The sequence below is a fragment of the Gossypium arboreum genome, chromosome 13 (assembly GCF_025698485.1).
Source record: "Gossypium arboreum isolate Shixiya-1 chromosome 13, ASM2569848v2, whole genome shotgun sequence".
NCBI classification, from domain to species: Eukaryota; Viridiplantae; Streptophyta; class Magnoliopsida; order Malvales; family Malvaceae; genus Gossypium; species Gossypium arboreum.
In genome coordinates this window covers 461,842-474,716 of record NC_069082.1, presented here as the reverse complement: position 1 = coordinate 474,716, position 12,875 = coordinate 461,842, and the positions used below count along the sequence as shown (strand labels likewise).

General features: G+C 32.2%; 2 protein-coding genes and 1 non-coding gene across 3 annotated transcripts; 1 reads left to right on the top strand and 2 right to left on the bottom strand.

Annotated features, from left to right (window-relative positions):
• Positions 1-360: 360 nt before the first annotated feature.
• Positions 361-433, top strand: TRNAR-ACG (transfer RNA arginine (anticodon ACG)). The gene has a single exon. It is a non-coding gene; the product is annotated as a tRNA-Arg (tRNA).
• A 1,131-nt stretch (positions 434-1,564) lies between these two features.
• On the bottom strand, positions 1,565-3,677 carry LOC108462368 (zinc transporter 7-like). The gene is made up of 3 exons (XM_017762324.2): positions 3,052-3,677; positions 2,820-2,969; positions 1,565-2,027 (listed from the first exon to the last, which is right to left on the bottom strand). Exons 1-3 carry the CDS (start codon positions 3,649-3,651, stop codon positions 1,722-1,724), a joined length of 1,056 nt encoding a protein of 351 aa, XP_017617813.1. The 5' UTR covers positions 3,652-3,677; the 3' UTR covers positions 1,565-1,721.
• Positions 3,678-5,426: 1,749 nt separating this feature from the next.
• LOC108463998 (uncharacterized) lies at positions 5,427-8,640 on the bottom strand. The gene is made up of 2 exons (XM_017764043.2): positions 8,044-8,640; positions 5,427-5,809 (listed from the first exon to the last, which is right to left on the bottom strand). The coding sequence occupies exons 1-2, from the start codon at positions 8,533-8,535 to the stop codon at positions 5,765-5,767; spliced, it is 537 nt and encodes a 178-aa protein (XP_017619532.1). The 5' UTR covers positions 8,536-8,640; the 3' UTR covers positions 5,427-5,764.
• Positions 8,641-12,875: the final 4,235 nt, after the last annotated feature.

The following is a 12,875-nucleotide window of genomic DNA, read 5'->3' as shown; positions in this document are numbered from 1 at the left end:
CAATTTATCACTACATTAATTTATAATCTTCCAACCTCTAAAAGAATTATAAAGTAATTGTACTATTTTTTGAGGACCAAGGTCATTATTTATCCCTTCTAGTTGCGCCATTTACGCCATTCACTACTAAATAGCAAACTACTTACATAAGCATCTCTAAGCTACTTACATGTTTGGTTCGATAAAATGGAATAGAGATATAGCATGTATTGCGTAGTTTGGTTGATTGAATAGAATGTATATGTAATAGCATTAAAATGTTATAGAATAGATTTAGCAAAATATTTCTTTCCTAGTATAATGACTAAATTTCTACGTAAATTTTAATATAAAAAATTTACTTCACCGGTTGCCAACAAGGACTCCATGGCCCAATGGATAAGGCGCTGGTCTACGGAACCAGAGATTCTGGGTTCGATCCCCAGTGGAGTCGTTTCTTCTACTTATTCAATGTTTGGCATATTTCCCCGTTCTAGGTCTAGGAGAAAACGATTTTATATATATCTTTTATTATCTTTTCGCAAAGAGAAAAGAAATTTAATTTTTATTTAGAATAGAAAATGATTTCTTATAAATGAAATTTTATTTAAAGTTAATATTGGGCTATGTTATTGAATAAATTATTACAAAATATATATTTAAAAAAAAAGATTCAATTGGTTGAATCATCGATTTAGCCGGTTCAATTGGTTCACGAGTCAATCAATTTGACTCCTTATTTTGTGTTGGTAACTCGACTGACTACCAATCCAATCAATCTAATCGATTGGTCCAATCTGATTCTAAAACAATGACGAAGTTTCATGCATTTAATTTAATATAGTATAAATATTCAAAATTTACATTTATGCCATAGTTTCCACAATTTTAATTTTAAACCATTTATTTTTACTTTATACCTAAGTAAGTCCACTTATGCCCAATGTAATCGATCTGACAAGCTGCCGATCCAATTTTCAATTCTAGTTATATTAAATAAATTATTAAAAAATCATAAAAAATTAAAAAAATATTAGTTTAACCGGTTCAACTCTCCAATCAATCGATCTGTACCGATTCTTGGGTTAACTAGTCTAATATCTTTCTCCAAACCATTACCCTAGCCGATTCTCAATTCAACCAGTTGGTCCAGTTCGGTTCAAACAACAATGTTAAAAATACTCCTAAATAATTAAACTAAAAAAATATTTTGAAGACTTAGAATTAGTTAGAAATCCAAACCTAAATTTAAATTATTAAAATAATTCATTTGAATTAATTCAAAATCTTAAATTTTAAATGTCAATCCTAAACAAAGAATTTAGGAATAATGAAATCCTAAACGTTACCTAAAAGAAATTACATTTAGACTTAAATCTTATCAAATTGATTTATTCTAATAAATCATAGAATAATCATGTATATTGTGTTCTAATTAAATTAATTTTATTTTACAAAAGTTGATTGAGTCTTAACTTGATTGGCATTAGCATCATTGGCAGTGCAAGAGGACGTGACGCATTATTCTCCTATTTAAGAGTTGAGGAGAGACTATGAGTAGTCCCACACATTGTGTATCAAAAAGAACAAATATAATAACAATTAATGTTCAAAAATATATATATATATTTCACATAATAATGAGACTTTCAATAAAATATCCAAATAAAATCCCATAAAAAATAAAAATAAAAACTCTTAGAAAAACTAAAAAAATACATATATACATGTTAGAAAAATCACTAGGCCCATTTTGCCATAAGAGACATAAATCCAGCACCCAGCAAAACTGCAACATATGACCAAATTTGGAGCTTCATATTGGTTTGAAGCTTAGGTCCTAGAAAATCAGCTGCTAGTAGATCGACCAGAGCCATGTAATTGAGTAACCCTGCTGAGCTAGCGTTAAGTAGTCCCACCACAATGAGTGATGTTGGGCTTGTCTCACTGTAAACCTTGGACAATCCAATCCCTAGAACAATCCCTAGTGGTGTTGTGGCTGAAAAGAAGAGTACCATGATTGCTTTCAGTTTGAACTTGTACTCAGCCTGAAAAGATTGAACATGATGTTGATCAATAATGCTATATGTGTAAATGGGTTTATATTTGTGAGGTTACCGGTGGTTCACACCTAGAGCAATCGAGATTTTTAGTGATTTGGGTTGGGATTTGATGTATTAGTCTTTCTTTTATGGTATTAGGGGCTTTATTTATAGAGGTTTGGGGGGCCTTAATGTGGGTCTCTAACGAATGATCACTCTAGTAAGCTGGCCCAATCTTAAGGCGATGGAGGTTATTAGTGCTTCACACGATTGTGCCTAGAGTTATTGAAATTTTTAGTATTTTGGGTAGGGGTTGGATACATTAATCTCTCTTTTTGTGGCATTAAGGGCTCTATTTATAAAGGTTTTGGGGTTTTAATATGGACTTATATGAATCATCATTTAGTAAATCGATTTAATCTTAGGATGATTGGTTTCTCTCTTAAGATGTGATTAGATGTGACTTGATGTAATTAGCTTAAAGGGTTGATTTCTGAAATTATAAGACATGATGATGACGTGAGGTGCGTGTAAACAACCTTATGGAGTTTAATTCTAACTAGTAAAGTGATTCTCATTGGTGACATGGGTTTTACTCAACTTGTGAAATGAGGTGTTTATGTATAATTCTATAAACTACAATGAACTAAATGATGACACTTTATCTAAAATGAAGATAGTGAATTTATTTTTAGAATTTGTAAATGATATGTCATCGTCTGATTCAATGATCATGCATGGAATAATCTATCATCATGAAAATTGATTTTTCGAATTAGTGAAATAGTATTGGATTACCTGTAGTATGCATCCACCAAGACCCATTCCCTCAAACATTTGGTGGAAGCAAAGAGCAGCGATGAGTGACCTAATGATACATGGATTTTCAGAAGCTCCCATTGCAAGACCAATCACCACTGAATGAACTATAATTCCCAACTCCAACACCTACATTTAAGGAAATGCATATCAACATATAACAATATTCGAAAAATGGTTACGGATTCAAACATGAAATAGCATTGAATACCTGAGCAATAACCCGATGTCGTAACAGTTGTGATTTTTGATTCATCACACCGTGATGTTCATGTCCATGGTTCTCTCTCTGTACATCCCCATTCTCCAATCTAGCGACATCCGTACCCTCCCCCGCCATCAAAGCCTTAGCATGATGTTTCCTATAAACGCTCATGGCAAACGAATCCACCATAAGCGTCACAATAGCCGACAACATCGCCACGAATGTCGTGAATGGGAACTTCCTCCATGGGTTTTCAGGCAAACAATCGGACATCAAGTCATCAAACGAGTCTGGTAAGACGTGCATGTACCCAGTCGCTAGGATAACACCCGAAGCAAATGCTTTGACGATGGTGAACAAGTCCCTATCGGGTCCGAGTGACGGCATTCGACGAGAAAACAATGGCAAGCTCACACCAATCATACTAGCTAGCAAAATTACAACAAAGGCAATGATTTTTAGCTTCATGGCTTCTTCCTTGTCATGGCATCCATTTTTGGACTCAGCTTCACATTGAGCCAATACAAGTGGTGTATAACATAAAAATATGACCATGAAAACAACAACAAAGGTAGGGTTTGTAAGGGATTTTGGAAATGAAGCCATTGTTGCAAAAGATTTACAATAACGTTTGGATTATGAGCTTAGAGGAAATGAACACGTATATATATATACACACACACATAATTATTGCCTGTTCTGAAATGACTAAAATGTCCTTGTTTGGTCAGGTTGGGATTGTTGATTGTGCTGTAAACGTAATGAAAAATTTCGGGTATTTTTGGTAGGTTAGTGTGGAATTCAGAGAACTTGTGCATGGCGTGTGATATGTGTGACCAATACCAAACTTTCATGACTTTTGGGTTTGCTAATATCATTATGGCACATGTCAAGCATCAGCCTTATGATGAGCTGACTTTTTTTCTAAGAAATTTATTTTCCATGAAATTATGATCTCCAAAAATTTTGCGTATAAAATTTTTAAATGGTAAGAGAATCAGTCTTAGCGAATGTCTCTGATGTCGTTAATTGAATCTTTAAGAGATTTTCACTCCAACACCCTTTTGTATTTCGTTTTTACCACACATCTTCCTAATATGTGATTGAAATTAGAATTACATTTTTTCTCAAGTCACATTCTATGGATAAGTGAGGATTTAAAATTACAATTACATGCGTCCATTGAGTTTTAGTTTAATTAGTATGGGTATTATTATCAATGCAATTAGCATGGACATCTTTCTATTTCAGGGTTGGAGAGAGACTATTGGTAGATCTAGATATTGTGTTAAAAAGAATATATATGATCAGAACCTATGATGTAGAAACATGACATGCTCAGCTTAATCGATATTTTTATTAGAGGTGTTCAAGGTCTAAGCTGGACCGAATCAAAACCCATTTCCAAAAGAAATTCAAGCTTAAACTCATTTCTAAATCGACTCGCTTCTGTCCAAAAATCCTTTTTCACTATTCAAAAAATAAAAAAAAAATATTTTGATTGGTATTTTATATACTTTTATAATTAAATTTAAATTTAAAAAATATTTTTTATTATTTAAATTGAATTTGGGCAGAATTGAGGTGCAAAAATCCTTATCTAAGATCGGCCCTAGTCTGGTTGGGCCTACCAAGCTGAGCAAGCTATCCAATCCTTGGACAAGTCTAATCCTTATATATGCTCAAATTATTTTTGTATTTCAAGTATATAAGGATTTATTTGACCATTTTCTAGTGAGTTTCTATAGGAGAATGTATAAACCAAAAAAACTTATTTACGAAGTACATAATGAAGGAAAAATCTTGCCTAACACCATCCCATACTTCATACATCAGCAAGATAGGTCCTTTCATGAAGTTTCAATTGCTGAGAAGACACCATTAGAGCGATTGCACCTTTGCATTCTTGCATTTTTGTTTCATTTAACAAATTAATGAGATACTTGGACTGGGTTAGGAATAGACCACCATTGGTTTGGAGAACTTCAATTCCACAAGAAATTCAGCATGCCAAGATTTTTAGGAGGAAATCTTCTAGATAAGGAGGAGAGAATCTATTGAATAACCCTAATATTGTTGATTGTGACTACAATATCATCGAGTACACTAGAAGATAAACAATAAGACGTCACACTTTGATGATGGTTTGAACTTGAGAGATAACATCAACATGGTCAAGATCTTTATACCACTATTGGAATGCATGTTTAAGCCCATATCTCACTTTTTTAAGTAGAACATGTGTTGATCATTTAGAATCCCTCAAAATCATAATGAAAACCTATTTGTCCAAATAACCTTGCAAGAAATCCATCTACCTCAATCAATGGGATCCAAACAAAAAGGCTCCTTCCGGAGCGAGGATTAAGACAAGGAGATACTTTTTACTCCATAATTACTCCATTTGTTTTATAGAGTAACTTATTTACTCACTTATTAATAGTATAGGGGTTGGACAAACACTTGAATCCATATAACAATATCACTACAAAAGTCGTGGCCAACATTGTTCTTCACATCTCATACTTTAAAACTTGAGTTCAAATATAAGTACATTTTTTTTTACTTATAGCACATTTTGGCAAGCCATTGACAGACCCATCTTTTTTGAGTCTGCAACCATCAAGTACTTCACTCCCATTCCTTTTATACACAAGTGATAGATAAAAGCTTACTCCTATCGGTTTCACATACAGCAACAGTACTCTGTGGCTGGCAGCTACTCAGTAATTAGCATCTGAATATCGTTTGTTGGCATCGGAAGCTGAAATAACAAACACGGGATCAAAATGTCAAGCCTCAAGATTATAACATTCATCAAAAACAGAGTCCCAAAATGGAACTCTTAGAAGCATACATTGAAGTACAAAAGAACATGTATTGATGGACTTATCAGCATCAAACTAAGTAGTTTACAAATGATATTTTCACTTAAAAGACCCCACAATCATGGCCTGTGCTGCCCTAAGCCAACAAGAGGCAAGATTATGATGAAATGTGAACAAGTGAATGGAGTTGGAGCAGAAAAGAGCAAGTAAAAATTGTTCGATAAGCGTTGGTTTCACTCTAGATCACACTACAAAATAGAGAAGCAATTGAATCTAGATCAAGGCATGCAGATATAGACACAGGATAGCAACACAGCATGAAATTATTGGTGGGATACCGAGCATCAAGTATACGTAGATAAATATTTGTACCCTACTTAGATAGTGTATTAAGTTCATATGAAGAAATTAACTGTCATTTTTGCACTTTTTTCATGTCCATTCTGAGCTTTTTCCTGCACCACTATTACCATATTAAGAAAACAAAAAATACATGCCATGTCAAACATTTTACATATATGCTAAAAATATCTTTAACCATGATTCAAGGGGCATAGTTATCTCATATATCTATTTATGACAGATAAACATTGAGGAGCAAAAGAAGATTCAAGATATCAAAGTAGCAACCAAAATGCTTTGTAGATGTGGACAATTAATCATATTCTATATATATACAAGGAAAATATATAATAAGATGAGGATTTAGACTATGATGTCTATTATAATACAACCCCAGAAAGGATGTTTCTTAAATCCAGGTAAAACTTCCGTTTTTTTAGTATAATTATAGGTGTTCTCATCCGTTCTATGGTCTAAGCTTAATCCTGTTCGGTCAGGGGTTGTATTCAGGATTAACCATTGCATTAAAATACTTTAGAATTCATCTAAGGGCACCTACTAAGGAAATGGTGTCATGCACACATTTTCATACCACCCGGCAAGTAAACAGGTGCGAGGTCAAGCATTGACTCATACTATAGACTACAGAGCATAAAAGAAACCAACTCACTCAACAAATTACTTTTATGGTAAAGCATAAAATTTTGCCAACATCATAAAGATGCAATGGTTAAGCCCCTTGTTGGCATTCCAAAACCCAGGATTCAAACCCTGTGATTGTCGTCCCTCACCCATTATATGTACCAAAAAACCAAAATACTTTTGTTCTTTACCTACCTCAAGTTCCCCTTATTCTCCTCCAAGAATTAGAGATAGAGAAAACTGAAGTTCCCAACAATTTGAGAATTCAAAAGGAACAAAATCCTTATATGGAAAAAAACAAATAAATGCTTGTAAATTGTTATGCACTAATCCATGCTATTTGTAACGAAACAACATAGTATTAGCAATGGCGGAAAGGGGTTAAAGAGGATGGCCTACACATGAATCACCCCTCTACGACTCTCGTATCAGACACATGGATATCAATATACGGACATGACCTCCAAGAACCCTTCAAATTCCTAAGAAAACTTGGACAAACCGACTGTACTCGATGTTACAACCAAACTTTCCAGACCGAGCAGAGCAGACCCCTCACAAAAACCCTCTGGGCCAATAGCCTAGCAGCCCCACTCATTAACCGTAACACCAGACTCCTATAGCAATGTCCCATCCAAAGTTACAGAGGGCGCAGCACGGCGCCACCCTACCTAGACCTAGACAATCAAACCACTTGACTCTGACCCACCACCAATAGCTCAACATGTGGTGTCTAGGTATAAAGGACTAAGGGTATATAAGGTCCAGAACAACTGGATAGAGAGGAGATCCTTTCTCCTCGATGGCTCACTGATTTCCACCAAACAAAGTGAACCGCACATCTCCCCCACCTTCTCTCTTCCTAGCCCAGATCAAACATGAACACTCCAGATCAAGTAACATAGAATCACCCCCACAGCTGATCTTACAGATTTCAGGGGTTATATCTGTTGTTCATTTATATAACAAGATAAATGTTAATTATAAGGTTGCCTTTGTTTACCAAGTTCCCAGAAAAACAGAGATTCAAGTAATATAAGGTTGTCTTTTCAATTAAAGCCAAAAATATAAGTAACACAATACCTCAGCAGCACGTTCAACTAACTCCCATAATAAAGGAAAGGTATTTAAGAGCAAGTATTTACAAATTGAAAAGAAAACCAGATGACTCAGAACGGGAAAATACCTGAAGAACTGATTTCCAAGAATATTTACAAGAGCCAGTAACCCCATCACGGCAAGAATGGACGGTCTGGAACTGGTCAACGTCGAGCTTCTTGTTGATAAACCCAACTTGGAAATAGATAGAACCGGAAGGTGGCAAATCGACGGTGATCTCATCGACATCGAGCCAAAACAAGAATCGCTTCACCTGAATACCTTTCAAATCAGTAATGGAACCATAACCCAGTTTTCCGGTGATGGTCTTATCGTAGTAGACCAAGTACTCGAATTGAACGTAGCAAGGGCTGTCCAACGTGACGATGAACCTCCCATCTTCGTGGAGGACATAGTCGGTGACTGTGCTGGGTAAAAGCCCACTAGGGAGACCGTATTTGGGAAGCATATCCCAAACTGCGGGTTCAGGATCAAGGGCTGAGAGTGATTTGGGAATTGAAAACAAGAAGATTAGAGAGATTAAAGAGAAACCCAGATGGGAATTCTTGTTAGCCGCCATTGATAGGAAACTTGAGGCAGGTCTCTGTTTTGTGTGTGAAAAACAATTGAAAATTTTAGTGAAGATTTTTTGGGTCTATTAATGCTCTGTTTTTATGGTGTTTGGTAAGGTGGGGTTTTATTTATTTTAGAAAAAACATGATTTTTTGACAATTTTTATGCAATTTTTTTAATTTAAAATTGGAATATGATGTGGGAATTAAACTAATTTTGTTAATTTTTATTGTATTTTATCATTTAATCTTTTTAAAACATTTGAAAATATAATTTAAGAATATTCCTTCAAATGTTTGTTTTAATAATTAAATAAAAAAATAGTAAAAATCGATATATGATATGGTGAACTTAGATAAGATAAGCATGGAAAAGATGGCAAATGAATAAAGCCCTAATACACTCTACGAATTCATTTTTAGTCCCTCTACCTATTCTCGATTCTTGATTCTAAAATAGGTTAATTGGCCTCTTTCAATACCGTTCCTCTCATTATTGTCTACATCTGTTGGTATCGTGTAGTAATAAATAATTTTTTTAAATATGTTCTTAAGAATGTTTGTTTAATATGCAAGAACAAGTTCATTTAAATTAAACAAACGAATATAAACATACATAATTTTAAATAAATGATCATAGACACAAATTTTGATTTTTTAACGAATGTAAACCAAACACGAATTATTAAGAGTAAACTAGACTCCTGCTGGAAAGTATTCAAAGCGTCGTCCGCCCAAAGTCGACGGACCATCAACAAGTCAATATTGCCCATAAGTTGAACTAGGGCTTTGTCTTTAAACTCTCTCGAGAGCCAAGTTAGAGGTGAGATTCATGGAGTATGAGCTTCTTGTCGAATTGGGCTATGCGATGCACAACCTCCTACCAAGTAAAGTTTGAACCCAAACCCTAAATGACACCAACACCATTTCCTTAGTAGGTGGTTGTGCATCACGTATGGCTTGATCTTATGAGATGCTCTCATTCTATGAATTTTACTTCTAGTTCGAGCTATTAATCAAATAGTGAGATAAAATCTCGACTAGACTTAAGGATAATACTAATTCATTGAGAAATTTATTGACTCAAAATAAACGACGTTATGAAAATTTCTCAAAAACAAACCTAACTACCCTTCAATACAAATAACTTAAAAATAAATAAATCTAACATGAAGAAAAAATTGTTTGTTGAAGCTCGGTTTATAATTTATTTACCATTAAAAAAATGGAAATTGCATATAGAAAAGGGAGCAGACGAGGGGCATGTTGTGTACAAACTTGGTAGTAGCTAGTAAGTAGGTCACCTACTTCTCTATCCCCATTAAATGGGGGCCTAATCTTTGATGCTAGTGTTTGAAATATACGACCACAAGCAACCTTCAAAAGAGTTGAATGGGACTATTTAAGGAAGCCCACCCAGTCAACAAAAACCCATGAATTAAATGGGCTACAACAAATGAATGAGATTTGATTCCACTTGAGTGTTGTGGTTTGAGCACACACTCAGACCTATTTGTTGTATTTTAGAGGTATTTTAAAGCCTTAAAGAAAGTGTTTTATACGTCTCAAAGTCGTTATATTTTACTAATTTTATTTTACTTTTGTTGTTTCAACTTTTTAATTAATAATTGATAAGGTTAAATTAGAACTGTTAATGAGTCGGGTTACCCACTTATACCTGAAGGCTTGTTCGAAATTTAGAAGGGTTTGGGCATAAATATTAGGTCTAAAAATAGGCTTAGGCAAAGAAATTAGGCCTGTTAAAAATATGGGTTGGGCTCGAGCTTGAATATTTAAGGCTTAAGCTCGGTCCGGCCTGATCCATTTTTAAGCTTATAATACTTTATATTTTTATATATATTATGTAATTTAGAATTCATTAAAAAAATCTATACTAAATATATAATACTACTCTAATGTAAACAATTAAATAATGTTAATATAATTATATAAAAATTTTCAACAAATAAAATATTTTTTTAAAAATAATATAGGAGGGCTTAAAATGGACTTGGATTATTATTATTTTTTTTTCAAATATTAATAGGTTTGAATAAAATTTTAAGCTTATATTTGGGCACGTATAGGTTAAATCACTTTTTGATGCCTAAACTTGACAACTATTTTTATATTAGGGCTTGAACTTTTTTTTAATGATCCAAGTTAAGTGCTAAATTTGTCAATTGTTCTTACATTGGGCTCCAAAATTTTTTTGTCCTAATTAAAGCTTCATTTTTTCTTGAAAGCCCTAAAGTTTAGATTCAATATGGGAACAATTATCAAGTTTAGGCCTTAATATGAGAATAATTGCTAAGTTCAGATACAAAGTTGAAAAAAAAATTCAAGCTTTGATTTGAGAAAAATTATGTAATTTAAGCCATAAGATGAGAATAATTATCAAGTTTAAGATTTACCTTAAATAAAAAAAATTCGCATCCATTATAAAAATGATTACTAAATTTAGGCCCTAAATAATAATTTAACCCTTAAAAAATATATTTTAAATTTAGTTTACCGCCTCTAGTAGGATTGGGAAACAGTACACCTTAAAAGCCGGGCGCCGCCCCTGTTTCCGTCTTTGCTCCTTCCATTTCATTTCAATCTTTTCAATGTCTCCACGCGCCCTAGTACGCGCAAGAACTAAATTAACGTACAAATTTCCCTCCCCTCGCCCGATATTTTCAACCAATAACCCTTCATTATTTTAAATTTTATAAATTTCATGTAATGGTCCCTACTCCCTTCCCTTTTCCAAATATCACCACTTTTTTCTAATGCCTCACCCTTGAAAAATCTACATATATTTTCTCATTTAGTACTCAATTTCTCTCATATTAGTACTTAAAAGTCATATATTTCATATTTCAGTCTAGTTAAAAGTAAGAGTATCCTAGAGATCTCGGTATTAAGAGTTCGATTTTGTTTTACTTCTTATACTTAAAAAATGAGTAAATTAATCTTTATACATTAGATTAAAGAGTAAATTAGTCATTCATTAAAAAATTGATCTGTTTCTATTGTTTGATTATTGTGTAAGTCCAGGTAGTTTTAACTATACAAATGGATGAAATTTTAACAAAAAAATTAATTTATTATTATTTTTAAATAAAAATAAAAAATATAATCGACTTCTAATATAAAGACATCTATAATGTTTTTAGCTCTAGCTCAATAGCCATATAAAAGTACTAAAAAAGGCGAGACATATTGCTTAGCATAATGCATCACGTAACACTTTTAATTTAATTATAATATGGCATGTGACATCTATGTTAATAGATATTCAACATCCATATATAAATTTTAAGTATAAATTTTAAAAGGATCTTTAAAAGTAAGTTTTAGAAAAGTGTAAAATATATAAATATAATTCAAAAAATTAAAAATTAAAATAGTTGAAATTCTAAAAATAATTTCTTTTCTAAAATTAAACATATATTAGAAAATTCTAATATAAATAAATATAAATTAAAATATGAAAAGAAATAGTTATAATTTTGAAAATTACAAAAAAGAAAAAAGAAAATCAAAGTTGGAAATATATTTATAAACTCTAGAATAACTGCAATAATGTTAAAAATATTTTAAAAATAAAACCCAAAAATAAAACATTCTAAAATTATAAATTATATATTTTTAAAACTTAAAAATTAAATTATTAAAATAAAAAATGCATATAAATTCTAAGAAAGATTGAAGTAAATAAATTCTATAAATTAATTTTTAAGAACACTTTTTTGAAAAATAAAACTCAATATATATTTTTTAAAACCTTATTGAAGTTTAAAAATATTAAAAAATCAAATTAAAATATGGTCAACACCGGTTAATGGAAGTCGTCAAAGTCAATGATAATTTTCTAAGATATTTAATTGTTTTTTATTTTTATTTATATTTATTGACTTTTAGAATTTATATGAATGTATATTCAATTTTAATACACACCAACATCACATGTCATATTCTAAATAGTTAGAAGTGTTATGGGTTCATTTTTACTAGATGTTACGTGTTAATCGGCATTTTATTGTTATTGGATTAAATTGAATAATAAAAACAATTTTAAGTATCAATTTGGATAAAAATAAAATGTTTATGTATCAAAGTAGAAAAAACAATATAGTTTAATAGTCAAATCATGCATTAACTTTTTTTTTGTGAGACTTTAGCAATTTTCTCAAAGGTCGAGGTCTTAGATTGAAGTCCTACCACGCGCAAATTTTTTTTTGTTTCAATTGCTTTTATGGTTTAAGTTTTGATATTTTATACCTCTGTCAGAAAGATACGTGTCAAGTCTAAAATGCATTGTTGACTCTGCATTGATTCTCTAGACACAATTATCCGACCT